At 49.2% G+C, this 20,645-nt stretch overlaps 1 protein-coding gene across 1 annotated transcript in view; it reads left to right on the top strand.

The window, feature by feature from the left end:
- DNAH14 (dynein axonemal heavy chain 14) overlaps nt 1-20,645 on the top strand; it is a 171,867-nt gene that overhangs the window by 126,029 nt on the left and 25,193 nt on the right. Inside the window, exons 58-69 of the mRNA XM_037069365.1 lie at nt 43-168; nt 2,409-2,503; nt 6,155-6,314; nt 8,189-8,320; nt 9,168-9,263; nt 10,632-10,772; nt 12,079-12,294; nt 14,403-14,633; nt 14,911-15,032; nt 16,910-17,154; nt 18,902-19,323; nt 19,407-19,605. Coding sequence (XP_036925260.1) covers nt 43-168; nt 2,409-2,503; nt 6,155-6,314; nt 8,189-8,320; nt 9,168-9,263; nt 10,632-10,772; nt 12,079-12,294; nt 14,403-14,633; nt 14,911-15,032; nt 16,910-17,154; nt 18,902-19,323; nt 19,407-19,605 — 2,185 coding nt within the window. The remainder of the gene's footprint in view (nt 1-42; nt 169-2,408; nt 2,504-6,154; nt 6,315-8,188; nt 8,321-9,167; nt 9,264-10,631; nt 10,773-12,078; nt 12,295-14,402; nt 14,634-14,910; nt 15,033-16,909; nt 17,155-18,901; nt 19,324-19,406; nt 19,606-20,645) is intronic.

Genomic DNA, 20,645 nt, shown 5'->3' with positions numbered 1-20,645 from the left:
TCTCTGGAAGTCCACGCTGAGAACAACTGTTTGGTCCACTAGGAAAAGGAAACCTTAATGGAAAAGCTCCAGAAAGACTCCCAAGTGGTGGAGAAAGTCCAGATGCTCGTTAAGCAGGACGAGGAGATTGTGGCAGAAGAAGTGAGAATCGTGGAAAACTATGCTCAGGTAAGATTAGAGTGTGGTCCGTCAAGGTCATCCAGGGGTTTGCAGAATTACTCCCAAGTCCCCGACGTGAAAGGTCAGGCTGACCGCTCTCGAGTAGAGAGCGCTCCGGTCTTGGGTATGTTTAACGCTTGCCCTGGGTGAGCAGGTCCTGAGGGCCTCCTACGTGGAAGGCACGTCATAGGAACAGAGGGGGCACAGAGACACCACAGAGTCCTCGACCTTGAGAGACCTGCAGCCCTGGGGGGAGCAGACTGCCGCTCCTCTGGGTACAGTGACCTGGAGGAAATCCATGGGGCCTCCACGGATTGATAAACACCTGCAGGAGATGAGGCCCCTCTGGGGACCATTTGGTGTGTGTCCCTTCTCTCACTGACCGAGTGTGTCAGTTTCCACTGGCCCGTCCCCTTCCACACTCTCTAGTCAGAGGCCCGGCATGAGCCAGTCTGGCACAGCAAGTCGCCAGATGCCCCGCCCTGGCTGGTCAGCAGCCACCCCTGCTCCCAGGAGGTGGCGGGGGGAGCTTTTTTGTCTTTCTCGTGTGGAGATTTTGATCTAGCAACTCCGTCATTGAACACACAGATGCGTATAAGCCTGTACCCCCACTGCACGTGGAATTACTTACTTGTAAATTACACGCAGGAGGGTCACAGGGAGTCACCCACGGCCTAAGCCAGGCCCATAGCGCAAGGACCTCTGTTAACCAATGTGCTAAGTACGTGTCCAGCTTAGTTCTCAGTCTTTAATTTTTTAGGCCAAAAGGAGATGGATATAGAGAAATTAACAGGGTTGTTTGTTTGTTTGTTTGTTTTTGACACACCACAAGGGTGAATCTGGCTTCAGTGGCAAATCCAGGTTTAATGGGACCTGAAGCTTATGCAGTTTTGAGGCAGTATGTTTTTACAAGAATATACACCTGTTCACAGCCTGATGTAAAAGTGGATATTTAGAAGAAGTACATCAAATACACAAAATTTTAAAAGCTGACAATTATTATGAACACCGCAGAATCTAGAATAATATCAATATTTAGTAATTAACTGCCTTACACATCCCATAATACTTTTTCCTGGCATTTTTCCACTGTATCTTCTGTAACTGCTTCTTCATCTAATGATTTTGTAACATCTCTTTCCACGGCATCGTTAGTGTAGTTGATCAAACCGTGTTTTTCGTTTTGACAGTTTAGTAAAGTTTCCTCCAACTTTATAAATCACTGATGACATCATGAACATTTTTATTGGGGTTGCTCTCCAATGCACCATAAGCAACAATGGCATTTCAAGATTTCTTGTGTAGCGATTAATTTTTGATACTCTTTGAATTGAGGACATTCAGTAACCAGTTTTCATGAATATCTTCATTATCGATGTGTTTGCCGATATTTATATTTTCGTTAATGTCAATATTCCTTGTAAACTCAGCCAGAGCCTTAGATTTTTCCTAATATGATTATATGATACATTCTTCATTAATTGGTTTATTAAAATAGACCAAGAACCAGGTCATTTCTTCTATCCTAAATCTGTTTTTCTTCTCAATACATTATTAGTTTTGGTCTGAAATTTCTATTACATTTCACTCCTGATATCAAAGTAATCTCTGTGGATTTTAACACACAATCACTTTTGCTTAACATCCCACAAATTGTTGTTTGTCTTAATTGTTTATTTGTAAATAACAAAGTTATGAAATAAGACACCTTTCACATATATCTAAATATCTATGTAAGGAGTGTAATTTCTCACTTATTTTATTAAGACATTTCACTGTAAAGAGTGTAAAGACAAACTGATCCTGACCAGTTGTGGTTAAAACACCTCTGCGAATCTAGCAACAACATACAACCCTGTGAACACATGGGCAGAGCTGCTTCCAGGGGCCCGGGCAGGGCAGGGGCCCAGAAGCCGCAGCTTCATTCGCTCCGTGAGGACTCCACCGCTGACCAAACCGCCCTTCTGCTGGATGTTGTTAACACTGCACGGGGTCTCCCTGGGGAGGTGGACACCGCTCAGTGTGCTTGCTTCTCCTGGGTGGGTTCTCACGGGGGACCGACTGCAGCCAGGACACACCGCCCAATGCCACCAGGGTAGACACGGGTGCACACACCCCAGTCATGCGGATGCACCAGTTAGGGGCGTGGGGAAAAGGTCAAACTGTGTTTTCCATGTTCAGTATATGACAGTTGCAAGCATGCAGCTGTATGCGTTCACCTGTGTTTGGGGCTTCTGTTTTTACTGCAGACGACTACCAATGAGCTGAAAAACGTCCTGCCGGCCTTAACCAAGGCGACGGTGGCCCTGAACGCCCTGGACAAAGCTGATGTCGCCGAGCTGAGGTGAGCAACGCACCTGTTTCTCTTCCATTGAAAAAGCTCCAAGTCAAGTGCAAGTTCATGGCAAAGGGAACGAAGTCTGCATTCCACTTCTAGATTTTGTTGTGTGTGGTACACACTGTGTCTAACCAGTGGTGCAATACCATCAACTGTAAGGCATATCCGTGTTTTAGGGACCTTTCAGAAAGAAAAAATACTACCAAGTAAACTATACCATGAGGTTATAAACTGAATCCCAGTGTGGGAGATGTACAATGGATTTGAATCTTTGTGCATCTTAGAATCGATAAAATACGGCGTTGTCCGGACCAGAAAGAAGGCCCCGGTGACTCTACAAATGCCTGACCCGTGGGTCCAGAACTAAGAGGACGGCTGCTGCCCGTGCCAGCACCCCCTATGGGGATGCGGTACCCACCTCGGGTGCCGCCCTGCTGACCACCGCCACCAGGGGGCACTGTGGAAGTCCTTTCCCAAACCCAGGCTTCCCTGCGTGGGAAAAGCAACAGAAGAGAAATTCCTAAGAAAACACAAGAAGAAATGACATGCTTTAAGGTGCAACGTTTCGAATCTATGGTTCTGATTTGAATCTTTAGATGAGATCATTTTTATGTTGAGCCGTCCAGCTCCACAAACGGTGGGAACCTGCCTACCACGTCTCGGAGTGTTTCGAGGTTCCCGTTAGGTACGGAAAGCAGTATTTCCACCGAGGATGCAGCAGTGTGAAGCAAAGCGGCCGCGATGTGCCCAGCACATTATGAACTCTGGGGCAAGAACTGAACGTGGCAACAGGCGGTTTTGACCCGTATGTTTTCGCAGGAGGAGCAAAGCCTGCCACCGTGCCGAAGCGTCTCCGCCTCGCGCCGAAAACACGGGCACAGAGAGGGACAGGCGAGGGGAAGAGAACAAGTCCGTGACTTTTGATTCCTTCCTCGCCTCACTCGCATGTTCTCGCTGTGTGCGCGTGTTCATTCACTCACTCGGCAACGCGCGAGTGCCCACCACTTGCCAGGCCCCACTCCAGCTGCGCAGGGCACTGCACTTCAGAGCAGCCGAGGCCTGAGTGGAGTTTGGGTGTGGCCTGGGAAGGGGTCCAGAGGAAGAGGACCCCAAGCAGGGGCGGTGGAGAGCACAAACATCTTGAGGAGAAATGTGCTTGCTGGGCTTCAGGGCCTGAGAGAGAGCAGAGGGCTGATGCGCAGTGAGCCAGAGGTGGGGGTGAGGAGATGACGTCAGAGAAGTGGCAGGGCCCGCCCTTCCCCCCCCCCCCCTCGCGCCACCCACCCTACCTGGTGCGTGGCCTTGTTCCACACGTCCCGGTCTCTTGCCTTCCCTCTGGCAGATGGTCCCGTGGGGAGATCAGCTCAAACCCCTTTGGCCTGGCTGCCGAGGGGCGGGGTCTCACTGCAGCGTGGAGATCACGGGCTCTGGCACCACGCGTCCGGGTTGGACTCTGGCACCGCCACTTTCCCGTGGCACTGCCTCTGCCTCCCTTTTACACAGTGGGGCCAGTAACAGACGTGGAAGGACTGGCTGAGTTACAACACACGGAACGCTGAGGCCAGCATCTGACAAGAGGCAAGTGCTCCATGAAAGTCACGGGGGTGCTGAGACGTCGCCTCTCTCCTGTCACGCAGGCCCCTTTCCTGCCTGCGCCCACTGAGGGGGAACGCGCCTTGTGCCCGAATTCTGTGCAGGCGTCTTTTAAAAAGGTTCTCCCTGGTGACGCTGCTCCTGGGCGTTTCACTTCACTTCAGAAGGCCAGAGGAGCGAAGCACCTCCTGCCGTGGTCTCTGCAGTGCTCCCGGGTCCTGCGGGGGCGACGTCCGGCGGACGCACGGTGCAGTCCACCTTCCTCCCTGGCTGCTGTCTTCAGCATCAGAACAGACGACAGCCCCGTGGCAGTCCCGTCCTCGGCCGGTTGGCACACCAGCCACTGGGAGGAGGCAGCAGGCGGCAGAGAAGGCGGACTGAGCGAACCGGGGGGAGTCCCGGACGGAGGGCCCTGTGTGGTGAGGGAGGGCTTCCGAGCCGACCGCCGGTGTGGACAGGCGTCCTTTGCATCAGGTGCTTGTTTCTGGAGAGAGGCACATAAACCACAGTCAGTCCAGTCCTGTTTTCTCTGTAATACACATTAAAATTCACAGAGAATGTATTTTGTCTTGATGTGTGTCTTTATTTCCGTTGTGATTGCTTTAAAAAGACTCAAACCGGGGCCAAGTGGAGGGAAATCACCTCTTCCTTCCTAGTTCTCCTGTTACCATCTTTCTCGCTTATTTTAGAAAACCCAGACCCATAATCTCAGGAAAGCAACCTGATATGTTCAAAATAAGTGGTAATGATTTGTTGAGTCCTGAAAACGACCTGCATGTTAAGAGATTGTTAAGGAGAACAAAGATGACTGTAATTGAACGAATCCCTAGTGATGGACTGTAAGGCAGGGGGACCTTCCGGGGGCCCCTGTAGGTAACGTTGTGCGTGCAGAGTTGGCCCTGCCCCCTGCCTGCCTCCCTGCCTGCCTATGGGTGGTCTGCACCTTTTCCCCCCGGGGAGACTCGTGCCCCTGGACAGACCAGTCCCTTTCACTCCAAGTCCCAAGTACTGTCATGCAGCAGCCGGCACCCTCTTGCCTTTTACTGAAACTCACAAGAAGTGAGTGTCACCCTGACCTCCCAAGGGTCACCCTCTCATCAGTGGCTCAGTGGCCTGTCCCCTGATGAGGACACAGCTAAGAGGCGGTCTCCAGTGTTCCCACAATGGCATTTTTAGCAACCAAGTCAGAGGATGGGTGTAAGGGGGTGGCTCACAGCACCCCTTAAACCACAAGTGTTGACCCCCAATACCCAGCCCCCCCCACACACACACACCTCTGTTGAGTAGTCAGCAGTAAGTCAAGATGGGTGAAGCCCTTCTGAAAGTAGGTGAAAAGGGGTGAAAGTCCTACTTTAAAGAACTCTACAGAGAATCCACTTACAATGAAAAAATTAACCTCTAACTGAGCGGTCCCCCGCATTTAAGTTTTAGGCATTTNGCAGCAGCCGGCACCCTCTTGCCTTTTACTGAAACTCACAAGAAGTGAGTGTCACCCTGACCTCCCGAGGGTCACCCTCTCATCAGTGGCTCAGTGGCCTGTCCCCTGATGAGGACACAGCTAAGAGGCGGTCTCCAGTGTTCCCGCAATGGCATTTTTAGCAACCAAGTCAGAGGATGGGTGTAAGGGGGTGGCTCACAGCACCCCTTAAACCACAAGTGTTGACCCCCAATACCCAGCCCCCCCCCCCACACACACACCTCTGTTGAGTAGTCAGCAGTAAGTCAAGATGGGTGAAGCCCTTCTGAAAGTAGGTGAAAAGGGGTGAAAGTCCTACTTTAAAGAACTCTACAGAGAATCCACTTACAATGAAAAAATTAACCTCTAACTGAGCGGTACCCCGCATTTAAGTTTTAGGCATTTCACCTTCTGAAAGCAACCCTACCCATGTGTTAAAGACACCCAGCTATTGAAAGATAACCCACATAATGAAAAAAGCTCCCTAGCAGCAAACCAGTGTCCCCATCAGAGTCCTTGTTACCAGCTGTGTGCGCTGTCCCCGGAGAGTCCCCAGGGCGCGTCTGATTCTCACGGCGAGGCTGACGGGGCTCTCCCATCTGTCGCAGAGTCTACACGCGCCCCCCTTTCCTCGTGCTGACGGTCATGAACGCGGTCTGCATCCTCCTGCAGAAGAAGCCCTCCTGGGCCACAGCCAAGTTGCTTCTCTCCGAGACCGGGTTCCTGAAAAAGCTGATTAGGCTGGACAAGGACAGCATCCCTCAGAAGGTACGGAGTCGATCGCTAATTAACACAGGACTGACGCCTTCGTATTTAGGAACTGTAGGGGTCAACAGAAGTACTAAAAATCAGACTTTTGCATTGGAACTGGAAGACAAAGGTGAGAGTTGAAAGGTCAGAGAGAGGCTGCGGCCCTGAACATAACAGGTTTTCTGGGGTGTCGAGGAAAAGCGGGGTGTCGCTGAGATCACAGAGTGTCGCACCTCAGCATCACTTTAAATAACGGAAGCAGAGGAGAGGCCCGGCATGGGAGAGCCTCTCTGGGTCGCAGGGGTGAGGCCGGGGAGGCCAGATGTCGCAAGGGCCGGGACCATGGCGTAGTCGATAGGAGCCCAGAGAAGCCCAAGTCCACGGCTGCGGCCACAAGCCAAGCAGGGTTCAAAGCCACCAGGAGCTGGAAGAAGATTCTCCCCTAAAGCCCCCAAGACGGAGGCCAATGCTCCGCCTTGATGTAGCTTCCTGGTCTCCCGGGAAGACGTCGTGTGAGAGAATAAATTGCTATCATTTTAAATCGCCCAACTTGTGGGGACTTGTAACAGTGGCCCCAGGAAATTAATGCAGAATTTGGCACCGAGAAGTGGTTGTTGCCATAACAAATACCTAAAAGTGTGGAAGTGGAGACTGGGTGACGTTCAGAGGCTGGGTGGACGTGGAAGCCAGGGTATTACCCAGGAGCTGAGTTTAGGGGAAGGCAGACAGATCCATGGCCAAGCGAATGGCCGGTCCTAGGCCCCAGGACGTGAACTCATTCCGTGAATGCGTGTGGAGCACCCGCCTTGTCAGAGGCCGCACGAGACATTACGGTAGATGTCAGGCCCAGTTCACTCCTTGACGTTATGAAGCTTACATTGTAACAGGGAAGACGGACGTTAAAGAGCTGATGTGATCAATTAGTAGCGACGATGATCTTCGCTCTTAGGACATACAGGGCAGCGTTTGAACAAGGTGAGTGTTTTTAGCAGAATGTCCGTGTTTCTATCTCTATTACTCACGAATTAATGCAACAACTACTCATTCTGAAGCGTTCTTGGCAAAAATGATTCCCTGTGGCTTGTTTCAGTAGATCTTTCAGGCTTAAAAATGATTAATAGAAGTTGCTTCTAAAGAAGCAACTAAAAGCCCAACAGTATATGATAAGACCACCGATAATAAGTAGACAATGGACCACCCGCCATCTAAATTATTCAGCAAAGCGGTTCTGTCCTTTCAGGCAAGAGAGAAACCTGGCAGGGAAGGAAGGGAGAAAAAATCTGAGAAAGGTGTCAGGCTGATAAGGGCCCCCAAAAGCGATGAGACACACCATGTCCCTGTCTGTAAACAGGTTGTACCTTTCAGACAAGGTGGCTCTGTAGGCCTGTGACACGGGAGCTAGAGAAAGTCCTCGGTGAGCCCCGGGGGGCCGCGCTGCCACCGTTGACTTGCCAGCCGTCCAACTGGGGCCTGCGCCCGCCCATGCCCCACCCGGGGGGCAGGGGGTGGAGGCCAGCCCTCCCTGGCCCTGCACAGCTGGGAGCACACGGAGGGGGCTCCAGACCTCCCTATGCACCGAATTTTGGGAAGCTGGAGAAGTTTGACCTGTTTCCTTTTTATTTTGAGATGGAGTTTCTCTTCACAAAAACTAAAGCAAAGTGACTGGAACGACAATAGCCATAACAAGATGTACTAGAGGCTTCCCCCCGCCCCACCTTAAAACAGCCATTGGTGCCAGAAATAGGTGTACCTACACAGGTGTCACTTCTACTGTGGAAGAGTAGTTTGGGTGCTTCTTATACGAAACAAAACTTCATTCTAATGTGGACTGGACAAAACGCCAGGTCGGTAATATTTTTTCTCCTGTCAGACACGAACTGTACTCTTTCCAGGTTTTCATGAAGCTGAAGAAGATTTTAAGCTTACCTGATTTCAACCCAAGCAAGATTGCTCTGGTGTCCGTTGCTTGTTGCTCTCTGTGTGAGTGGATCATAGCTTTGAACAACTACAACGAGGTCCAGAAGGTACGCGTTTCCCTCTGGAAGACCCGAAACAACGTGGAAGCGGCCCATCACAGGCACTGAGTATCCAGAAATGATTTTTTGTTGTGCATTACTCGAACAAACTTCTATGGAATAGAAGAATACCTAACAAAAACACTTTAGTCCGGCCTAGCTGGTGTAGCTCAGTGGATTGAGCGTGGGCCTCCAAACCAGAGGATCACAGTTTGATTCCCAGTCAGGGCACATGCCTGGGTTGCAGGCCAGTTCCCAGCAGGGGACGCACGAGAGGCAACCATACATTGATATTCTCTCCCTCTCTCCTTCCCTTCCCCTCTAAAGGTAAATAAATAAAAAATTAAAAAAATAAACACTTTAGTCCGGCAGGTCACGCTAACGCACGCACATGTCAGGTGCTCCTGTCAAACTGTTTCTGTTGTAGCAACTGCTGTTGTTTCGTTTGCCGCAGTGTGTTCCACCACCTTAAACTGCTTTATACTTGTTTTATACACATAATTCCAGGAGAGTTCACTTTAAGGGTTGATCCATAAATGTCTTTTAAACATAAGTGGCATTTTAGGCCCTGGTTGGTGTGCTCAGTGGATTGAGCACCGGCCTGCAAATCAAGGGGTAGCTGGTTCGATTCCCAGTCAGGGCACATGTCTGGGTTGCAGGCCAGGTCCCCAGTAGGGGGCACACGAGAGGCAACCACACATTGATATTTCTCTCCCTCTCTTTCTCCCTCCCTCCCCTTCTCTAAAAATAAATAAATAAAATATTTTAAATATATGTATAAAATAAACGTAAGTGGCATTTTAAAAAGTGAACTTGACCTTTTTTAACACTCGAATGTTGTGACATTCCTTTCAAGCTGGTGGGCCCTAAACAAATCCAAGTAGCTGAAGCTCAGAGTGTTCTAAAAATTGCACGACAGAGATTGGCAGAAAAACAAAGAGGTTTGCAGCTGGTAAGAACCTTTTTTTACTTGCTAAACTGTCGACGCCTCTATGAACTAGACGAAAAAATCATTATCTCAGCAGAGTTTATCAATTTCAGAGAAAATGGGGATAACAACAAAGGTCGTAAAAGATTAATTATGGTTAAGTAAATAATATAAATGTAAAAGTCTTAGTACCTGCCACTTAATAAAATGCTACGTAATGTTAATTATTATTATTCTGTTAATAATATATTAATTTAGCCTTTGACCCAGTTTCTCCCAGGAGATATTTATAACTCTAGCTTACCAAAGATTTGCTCAGTATCAGTCCCTGTTCTTAAAAAACTGCGCTTAACCTGTCTACATCCGTTACTCTGTTGCTTTATAAAGAGGTGGTTATTCCTTACACGTCTTGGTTTAAAATTAAAATAGAGTAGCATTATGAGAACCAGAGCTGCAACTGCGGTCATCAGTCCCTGTCACACACATGTTCGGAGAGGACACAGTCTCTGGAGACGGCAGTCCAGTGGGCGAACTCAGCCCACTGACATCTCCTGTTTGGCCCCTGCAGCCTCTCTCCCTACCCCCTGCAGTGTGCGGTAGTTGCCAAAATTTTTAAATCTGGGGATTTCATTTAAAATGTCTATCTTCTGGCCCTGGTGGGTGTAGCTCAGTGGATTGAGCTCAGGCTGCGAACCAAAGGGTTGCTGGTTCGATTCCCAGTCAGGGCACATGCCTGGGTTGTAGGCCAGGTCCCCAGTGGGGGGCACATGAGAGGCAACCACACATGATGTTTCTCTCTCTTTCTCCCTCCCTTCCCCTCTCTAAAAAAAAAAATTAAGTCTTTTAAAAAAATTTCTATCTTCTCTTGAAAATTCAGAAGGTCTGGCAGCCCTGGGTTCACCTGACTACAGTAAGATCTAAACCTGCTTCAGGCATTTGCATTACCTGCCTGGCCTCACGGGCAAACTCAGATATTTAAAAAGTGTCAGACAGGATGAGAAGGTGATGTGCTTACACACTGTGTCTCTATAAATGAGAATGAGCACCTGAAGCAGAACGAGAGTATGATTTGTCTCAATAATAAATTGGTTGTCCAAGGGGGAAAATCAGGGCAACTGTAACAGCATAATCAATAAAATATAATTTTTAAAAAATAAATTCAGAGCCCTGTCTCGTGTAGCTCAGTGGATTGAGTGCGGGCCTGGGAATCACACAATCGCAGTTTGATTCCCAGTCAGGGCACATGCCTGGGTTGCAGGCCAGTTCCCAGCAGGGGACTCACGAGAAGCAACCACACATTGAAGTTTCTCTCCCTCTCTCCTTCCCTTCCCCTCTAAAGATAAATAAATAAAATCTTTAAAAAATAAAAAAATAAATCCATGTGTCTTTCAGGTTGAAGAACACCTGCTGTTTCTGCAGGCAACCTACCAAGATGTTGTTGCTGAGAAAGAGGTGCTAGCCAGTCGGAGGACGCTGGCCACCAGGCGCCTGCAGTGCGCCTCCGTCCTACTGACCGCGCTGCAGGACGAGAAGGCAGGGCTCCCTTTCACCTCGCGTCCCCTCGTTCACTTCCCACGGGCCCGACAAACCCCCAAATGCCATTTTCACTGAAGGTTGTGTGTGTGTGTAGCCTTCATACATACACACACACACACACACACACACCGCCTAAAACAGCCTCACTCTCCCTTTGCTTGTTGAGATCTGTGGACTCTCCTATTCAGATACGAATATGGGAGTCCTGGCCAGGGAGTCTGGAAGAGCGGTAACAGACCACGAGGCTCAGAAGCTGCATTCGCTTGTGTCTGAGACCTTGGCACCCTTCTGTCTGCGAGGCGGGCAGACCCACCGTGAGTGTGCCATGAGTTTTCTTCTCCCAGCACAGGGACAGCCCAAGCTGAAAGGCAGGCGCTGTCTCCAGGAAGGAGAAAGAAAGTTATGTTTTGTTCTCTCCACCTTCTGACCCCTGTTACCTGACTGCTCCCCGTCTAACCCGCCTCCCTGCTCTATACTTGAATCCCTGGTGAGCTGAGCAGAGCCTGGGTTTGGTCGCACCTCCCTGCGAGGACGAGACAGAATCCCCCAGACAACTTCAGTTTCATTGTTTAAATAGATGCAAATCAGGGCCAGAGGATGGAGGTTATGAAATTAGCCCAGTCGGGGAGATTGCACCCCTCACAAACCTGCGGGTGGCCTTGACCCCCGAGTGTCTGCTGAGAGGCAGTGAGCCTTGGCATTGCCCCAGGTGTGGAGCTGCCAGCAGGCAGGGCTCCTGATCCGCAGGCTTCACCGCCAGCCAGTTAAGCGCCTACGTGGCTGGGGAGGGAGGCCACGATCCACCTCCCCCTCGGAAGCTTTGCACCCTTGAGTGAGTTGCTTAAACTCCTCCAGACTTCAACTTGCTCGTCTTAAAATGAGGTCAGTGGCTTTTACGTCACAGGATATTGACAGAGTCCAGTGAGATTGTCAAAGTAAAGTGTCAGGTAGGTGAGGATTCAATAAATATTGGTAACTATTGTTGAACATCATGAATAACATGTGGTAATGAATTTATATATTTTAAATATTATCCTGCTTTGTTACAGAAGAATTTGAAATGGCGATCAATCTTGACACTATTGACAAATCTGTGAATAGGACTCTTGTTCCTCTCCAAAGCATTTGTTGTTGTGCTTTTTAAAATTTTACCCAATATTAATTGTATGACAACCACAGCATGAGAAGAGTAATAGAAACGGCAAAGACAGATCCCACTTGGAGACCATTCATGTCCAAAAATGTCTCAAAAGCGCATATTGCATAGCAAATGTCAGTCACTTGTTTTTACTTTAACCTTTAGACCCGATGGCAAGAAACCATCGATCGCATAGACCGCAGGCTGGAGGGGATCGTGGGCGACATCCTCCTCTCGGCCGCCTGCCTGGTCTACAGCGGGATCCTGACGGCCGAGTTCCGCCAGCTGATCGTGAGCCAGTGGGAGAGCCTGTGTGCGGAATGGGGCGTTCCTCTGTCTTCCAGCTTTTCTTTGGTTGAAGTCATGGCCCAGAAACAGGAGGTAGTAACGGGTTTCCATTCTCCAGTTTAAGTTGTTTTATTGTTGATTTGAATTTTACGTGTGTGTGCATTTATTGGGGGGCAGCTTGGATCTTTTCCCCAAATTATTTTGATAAATGAAAACACTAAAGTCTGTTCCAGGCCTTAAATTTGTTTAACATTATAGTTCTAATGCTTCAATTAGTTACATTTCCTGTTTCTCATCCTCTGGGCAAAAGTCACAAGGTATCCTTTTCTCATTGCAACCCTACTACCCCATCTAATAAATACAGCCAGTTTCTCTCCCTGAAACTCCTGTCATTAATAAACTGGTAAACTTACTAAATCACAGGTAGTATTCTTAGAAATGGCCAAAAGGTAGACCTCACATGTATTAATTTGTCAATAAATAGTTATTGCCTCTATGAATTGTATGCCGATGTTAAGAGAAAAAGAAATATACTTTTTTTGTTATCCCTAGAGAGTAATTTTAGATTGTTTCCCCTGCTGATAACTCAACTTCAACTGACCACACAGCCTACAAAGTCTCAGCATCAAATACTGGCTTCTTGTTTCCATAATGCTAATAACAAATTTAAAACCAAATAAATCAATAGTTACATTAGATGTCAGTGGACTAAACGGTCTGGTTAAAAGACTGAGACCATAAGACTATGTAAAAATGTAAACCAAAATGCAGAGCAGAAATCACATGTTATTTAGAAAGCACACGTCTGAAACTGAGATTGACCATAGAAAATGGGAGGAAATTTACCATAGATAATCTTAGAAAAAAGCCAGAAGAGAATTTAAGGCAAAAGTGATTACTGAACTTGTATGACTTTATGTTACAGTACAGTAAGAACTGCTTTAGTTCTCCAAGACTCTGCTAATAATTCTAAATGTGTTTGTACCTAAAAACATGACCTCGAATCATACAAAGCCAACCTTGAAAGAACTACAGATAACAATGGACAAATCTGCATTCATAGTGAAAGACTTTAACACCCTTCTTTCTGGAACTCATAGAAGAAGAACACAGAAATCAGTGAAAATGGAGAAGATTCAAAGCAACACGATTAGCGGATGGATAACAGGCGTCCACGGGACACTGCAGGGCACGCACTCTCTGCCCAGACTGACCGTGCAATGCCAAGGGACTTGATTATATGTTCTGATCAAAATGCAATTAGCTAGAAGTCAATAAATAAAACTTTCTTTGAAAACCCCGATATTCCTGGATGTTAGGGAAAAATCCTAAACTAACCACAATGAAACCAGAGTAGAAGCAAGCTCTGGTGGAAGGTCTTCCTTCACGATCGGAAACAGCACAGGGCCAACCCCATCCTCCACCCGTGTTTAACCTGGACCAGGGGCCCAGACAGTGCCAGAAGGCAAGGAAAAGAGAGAGAAGAGATCGGATTGGGAAAGAAGAAAGAAAGAAAAAATAGAAATTTTTGAAGGTGATAGATATATGCCTAGAAAATCACAGAGAAACATGTAGATATGAGCATTCATGAAAGCTTAGCAAAGTTTCTGGATTGAAGTCAATATGCAAAAACCAATCGCGTTTCTCGACACCAGCAACAAAACAGGGTCCACAATGGTTTTAGGTAACATTCATTTAGCATCAAAGTGAGTTATCAGAAAGTTGATTAAAACTTACAGAAATAAATCCATAAAATATTTTTGAGATAAACTTTGAGAATCCTAAACAAATGAAGAGTTATATGGTGTTCATGTGTTGGACCACTGAGTATTCTAAAGCTGGCTGTTTTTTCCAAATTCATCTAGAGATCCTTCTTGGCAGGGGATACGGTCCAAGACCCCCAGTGAGTGCCTGAAACCTCAGGTGGTACCGGGCCCTCTCTATACTGGGGCTTTTTTTCCTGTGTGATTACACCTTTTCGCTGACAGGAGGCGCCGCAGGGCTTCTCTGAATCGCCAGCATCACCACTCTGACGCCTGGGGACCAGTATTAAGTCAGACGAGGGTGACTGGAACACAGGCACCGTGGCGCCCCAAGTCCGTCTGGGCTACTGCACGACTGCCTGGTGGGCGGGCACAGCCTGCGGGCATCGAAGGTGTCACGTTTACAAAACAACGAACGTGCTCGTGCTCTCGTTCCAGGTCCACCAGTGGCACCATCAGGGGCTGCCTCTCGGCCAGTACTTGACGGAGAACGCCATCCTGATCAAGAACGGCCTGCAGTGGCCACTGCTCATCGACCCGCACAAGCAGGCGTACACCTGGATCCGGCAGATGGGAGGCCCCAGGCTGCAGGAGCTCTCGGCCGAGGACGGCAGCTCCATCCGGAAAATCGAGCAGGCCATGAAGTCGGGAGGCAGCGTCCTCTTGCAGGTACCTGCACCAAACGGCCGCGTTCCCCAGCCCCGCCCAGGGCACACCTCCGCTGCGGGCGCCGCGGGCACAGAGACTAGGAGGTGTGAGTAGGGGACAGGCACCTTTTTCTGGGGAAACAGGCACAGTTAGTGAGTTGGCAACAGTCATTTCTCAGACCTGCCTCGCACGGTTGTCCATGTGGAAACAGGATTTACGTTCTTTGAAAGCTGTGGCTTTTCAACTGGTTTATTTTTCGTAAGGTGAATTTTTTATTCATGTCTGTTCGGTTTTTCAGAATCTCCCTGAAACACTAGCTCCCAGCTTAAAGGCAATTTTGAAGAAGGCTATCTATCAGAGAAGAGGAAAACATTTCATACGGGTTGAGGACTCCGAGATTGAATATAATTCCAATTTTAGGTAATGTCACCGTCAAATTGAGATAAATGCTTGGTTTGTTGTTGTTTTTTTTCTTTGAGACAATAATATTGAAGGTTCTGCATTTCAGCCTTGATAAGGGTCTCGTGGAAGAAGAAGGAAGGTTGTGTTTTGGATGTTCCTTTTATTTCCATGTTTTCAGTTTTTACGTCTTATCCATTACTCTGCAGAACAGAGAAAGGACTTTTGTTTATGAGTCACTGCAAACCGGTATTTTTCAAACAGTGCCTGGGGGGACCCGTGGGTTCCGCAGAGAGTTTTCGGAAACTTCGTGGGAAGGGCAGCCAGCGGGAGCCTGGCCCTGCAGGAGCCACAGGGGCTTGATTTGATCTGTTTGCCCAGCATTTCATTTGGACAGGAAAAGCTTCTGCTTCTGTTAAAAAGAAAAAAAAAAAAAACCAAATGTTATATGTAGAAGAAAAGGATAGAGACTTCTGCCTGGGCACGTAAAACCACTGTGTCCTGTTCCAGGCAGTAGAGGGCCCTCAGGAATCCTGCTGCCAGCCAGCTTCACAAACCCAGTTGTAGCGTCCAGGTGAATCCCCACAGAAGTATCATTCCCAAGGGGTAAGACATTTGAGTTGTAGGTCACGTGTTCCCTCCTCCAGTTCATAATCCGAAGAACGACGGCTGGGCAAGCAGGTAACCAGCAAGGAGAACCAGAAGGGGGTTTACATGGCCCCTCGCCTGGTGTGCTTACCTTTTTCTCAGGGGCTCAGGCAGACTGATCGCTTCCCTCATGGTCCTGACTCTTAAACCCGACGCCGTGGGGCCCTCCCCCTTGAGCAGGGCAGCCAGATTCTCGCTCCTTAGAATCCTCTCCTCCGGCCTCCTTTGGAAGTATCTTCCGCAAAACAACGTTTCCAGGGATTTAATAGGTGTCACTTGGAAAAGGGGGTCCTGTTCTTTGGTAGAAAGCTCTGAGACAAACAAAGTTAAACAAGATTCTTTCCTGCAAGGACTTAAAACGCCTTTATTTCACGAGGCCTCGCCAGGAAAGAGCGTCATGCGGGACACGCGTCGGGGGACACGGCGTGAGCCTGTTCTTTCTTTCTCACTGAGGACTAGGTGATGGGTGAAGCCACAGCTCCAGAGATGCAGAGGAGGCCACCCCTTCCTGGGGTGACAGCCAGGGCCCCATGTGTGAATTGGGGGGTCGAGGGAGTGGGGGCCCCTGTTGAGGAGGGCAGATAGGCAGGTCCCCACTCGGTCACTTTCTGGCCTTGTGTCATGGGCAGCGCATCCAGCCTCCCTGAGTCTCCACTCCACCCTGTGTAAAGAGGAAAGAGGGCCATCTCTGCTGGGTTGGGTTGCAGCGATGACGGAAAAAGGAAAAAGGTGCAGCGTTGGACCGCCCTGACCGCTGGTGCCGCCCTGCTCCAAGCCTCTGCGTCTCTCGCCTTTCACCCCGTCCCCCAGCTGCACCCCATCCCCCAGCTGCCTTCTTGCCTACGCCCCCCTCCGCACAGGCTGCTCTCACCACGGCAGCCAGAGGGGTCCTGCTCAAAACCCATCATGCCTCTCCTCTCCTCGAATCCCTCCACTGGCTTCCGACTTGGGTGCAAACCGTAGTTTTTACCCTGATCTGGTGGCAGGTCAGAACTGGTAACATTTAACCTTCGTCTTTCCTCTGTCTGTGGGCTCAGACCAGACGCCGTGTGGCCATCTGTGCAGCCGTGTTTGTAAGGCCAGAAATAGCAAGGTCTTCACGTAGAAGACCTCCCAGTCTATCAGGCCGAATAACCCGAAACATTGACCTTATTTCCTTCTAGGAGAAATGTTGCTCCATTATCAAATAAATGTCCAACTTGTCCCCTCTGTATATCCTTTGACTAAGGGGTGCCTTCCCCACGTTTCAGGTTGTACATCTCCACAGAAATAGACAACCCGAGTTTTCCCCCATCCGTGTATAACTGTGTTACCATGATCAACTTCACGGTCACGTTCCAAGGTCTGCAGGACCAGCTCTTATCCACCGTGGTGACTCACGAAGTTCCCCACTTGGAAAACCAGCGTTTCCAGTTGTTGGAGAGCATTTCCCTGGACGCCAAGACTCTTGAAGAACTGGAGGAGAAAGCACTGAACTTGCTGCAGAGCACACAAGGTGAGTCACGCCGCCTGGTGCTGTCGGGAGACCTTGGCACATGCCTTCGTGCAGGACGCAAAACAAGTTCAGGGACGTTTTGCCGCATTGGCAACACAACTACCAAATCTCAGTGTTCACCAAATAACTGATTAACGTAGGTGAATCGCCCTGTGTCCAAAATTAAAACATTGTGAATTTTGATGTTTCTCAGTGCCCACCTCTGCTTCGTGTCGTGGGTCCCTCCTCACCATAAAATCAGTGTAAGTTGTAAGAAAAATCTTGTGGAAACTGGTTCATTTCCTCCTCGCCCTGTGCCTGTCCTTCAGGTACCTGACATCTCTTCCATGTATCGAGTTAAACTATAGAGACCAAAATATTAAGTTTTCCCCAGGATTCATAAATAAAGTATAGAAGGACACAATCCAGCCACTCATACGTATCCCATTAAAATTTGATGTTTATTAAAGCAGCAATATAGAAATTGCATTCCTCTCCAACACAAAAAAATGTCTAAGAAACCACAGTCTTTAAATGGAAACAGTATAATTTCTGAACAACTCACCAATTAGATAAAAAGCGTTATAAATCTATCTGCCCCTAAAGGGCTCTGAATGCCTGGTTTCAGCGTGGTGGAGGGCGTCCCTCCCCAGCCAACAAGAACGCGCTTACCAGCTGGTGTCCTTCCCTTCGGCCCGGCTCTGACACTTTCCAGCTGAGCCGTTGTCTGAGTCCACAGAGTAAGCGTTCTACTCTGCAAGACGGCTCCCTGCCCCCACTTCAGATGTGAACTGCAAGCCCAGGTTGTCACCTGGACTTCAAACAGATTGGCCAGAAGTCGAAACCCCCTCCTTAGGTTTGATGACTTAGAAAACTCGTTCTCACTGGATTCCAGTTTGTTATGAAGAAGGTAATGCAGGAACAGCCAAACGCGAGGGATTCGTAGGGCAATGTCGAGGGAGATGGGGTGCAGCTGGGGGATTGCGGAGCTCCCCAATCCCGCCGGTGCACCTCCCGTCCCAAGTCCGTGTTCACTGACTCAGGAGCTGTCCTTGGGGGGGCTTCGTGGAGGCGAGATCGACTAAATCACTGGCCACTGGCGAGTGAGTCAACCTTCAGCCTCTCTCCCCTTCCCAGAAATCAGGGCACCCTATTCGTGGGATGAGAAATCCATTCTTTGGTCATTATCAGTTTCGTTTGTTTAAAAAACAGAATCCTCTAGAAAATAGTGGGGTGCATCGCCTGAAATAATGGCACACTTGTTCTTTCCGGGGGCATTTCATTTTCATTTTCTGTGTGTACGGTGGGTCGCCGTGGAAATGTATTCCTCGTGATGGAATTACTACTTATGATGTGCCTGCGACAAAAACAGGCCCCGCAAACACCAGAGTGATAGAAATAAGAGACGAGGGAGTCGGGAGAGGCATGTGTACTGTTGCTCACGCATGAAACCAGAACTGTGACTTTCTTCACTTAACCCAGGGCGTCAAACTCATTTCCACCGGGGGCCACATCAGCCTGGCGGTTGCCTCGGAGTGGTTACATTTACACAGTCCTACAGTTACGTTCGGCCCTTTGAAGGCAACCGCGGGGCTGACGTGGCCCCTGGTGAAGACAAGTTTGCCGGCCCTGACTCCAGAGCTCATCCCCGGAGCGAAACCAACGGCGAGCCACTAGCAAACACTCGTACGCAAAGAGGACAGAATGCGGAGACTGCCATTTAACGTCGCCACGCTTTTTCCTGCAATCCGTCTGTGTTTGCTTTCAGGGTGTGTGCTAGATAACGAGGAGATCATAGACCTCCTAAGGCAATCCAAAGTTACGTCGAATGAAATTTCGAGGCGCATCAACGCAACCAAGAAAGCAGAAAGTGAAATTCAAGCCACACGCAAGACCTACCTCCCGATGGCGACGCGGGGCGCCCTGCTGTACTTCGTGGTGGCCGGCCTCCCGCACCTCAGCCACATGTACCAGTTCTCCCTCGACTGGTTTCGGCAGGTCTTCATCTCCACCGTCATCTCCCAGAGCAAGGGACAGGAAGACCACGGTTTGAAGAGGGAGAAGATGTATCTGAAAAGATCTCAGGAAAACATGAATGCTTCCAAAGAACCTAAGTTAAAACAGGGGAGAAGTCCCTTACAGAGGCATCTTAAAAACTCTGTGGATGTGTTGACAAGAACTATTCTGAAGGTGAGACATTCTTTGATGGGAGTTTTGCAAACTTATTCAATCCAGCTGGGTTAACCTAACAGTTCTTTCCCCCCCACACACAGGTGGTCACGTGGTCTCTGTTCAATAAACACAAGCTTTGCTTCGCCTTCCTGCTCTGCACTGCGATCATGCGGAACAACGCTACCGAGAGCCGGCCCGGGGACGACTTCGGAGCCCTCTCGGAGAGAGAGTGGAGCATCTTCTTGTACTCGGGCGTGCTGCTGAACGCGAAGGGCGTGATGCCTCAGCCCAGACTGGACAGTAAGCAAAAGCAGTTCCTCTGGGTTTAGTAAAAACACATTTCCCTGAAAGATGCTGAAAGATTTCTATGGTGCTCCAGGGCAGTGCTTTTGTATTGATTAGACCAAAAGCAGCCTGAGTTCAAGTGCACTGTCGGGCATATAATGGTTGTTCAGTAATTTGTGAATGAATGAGTGAGTACACGGCAGCTGCTTATAGGATTATAAGGATTATAATAGGATTATAATCCTTATCATCCTAATCTACGTGATTATGGGGGCTGAGCAGTCCTCGATCTGTCACCCATAAGCTGGAGCCCCCCGGAGAGCTAGAGGTGTGAGTCGGTGAGAGCCCCCGGGCCCGAGAGCCGGAGGGGCTGCCGCCGCCGCGGCAGTAACAAACCCTTCCCCACCCATGATTAATGCGAGTGGGTCAACTCCCTGATCCACGGACGTAGGTCGGCTTGATGGACAAAAACCAGAACACAGCTCTGTGCTCTGGACGAGAGGCTGACTTTGGATTCAGAGGTGCTCCCAGGCTGGCGGCGAAAGGGNCCGGGCCCGAGAGCCAGAAGGGCTGCCGCCGCCGGGGCAGTAACAAACCCTTCCCCACCCATGATTAATGCGAGTGGGTCAACTCCCTGATCCACGGACGTAGGTCGGCTTGATGGACAAAAACCAGAACACAGCTCTGTGCTCTGGACGAGAGGCTGACTTTGGATTCAGAGGTGCTCCCAGGCTGGCGGCGAAAGGGTGGGGAAAGCTCCTGAGCAAAGGGCCGCTGAAGGAGAGTCAAGGCGGATATACTGACCTGAGAAACAAGTGGGTTTTAACTCAAAAGCTGTTACAAGAAACAAAGAAGGACGTTATCCGATCACAAAAGGGCCCATTCATTGAGAAGATATAAAAATTATTAGCTTTTACGCACCACACCTCAGAGCTCCTAGTCATGGGACGCAGAGAACACTGACGGGATTGTGGGCAGACACAGCAGCGACGGACCTGGTGACCATGGGGACTTCAGCACCTACTTCCCGTCTTCCCAGGTAACTGCTACGAAAG

The sequence above is a fragment of the Sturnira hondurensis genome, unplaced genomic scaffold, assembly GCF_014824575.4.
Source record: "Sturnira hondurensis isolate 20B ecotype Veracruz unplaced genomic scaffold, ASM1482457v3 Scaffold0018525, whole genome shotgun sequence".
In the NCBI taxonomy this organism is placed as follows: domain Eukaryota; kingdom Metazoa; phylum Chordata; class Mammalia; order Chiroptera; family Phyllostomidae; genus Sturnira; species Sturnira hondurensis.
This window is presented reverse-complemented; position numbering and strand designations above follow the sequence as displayed.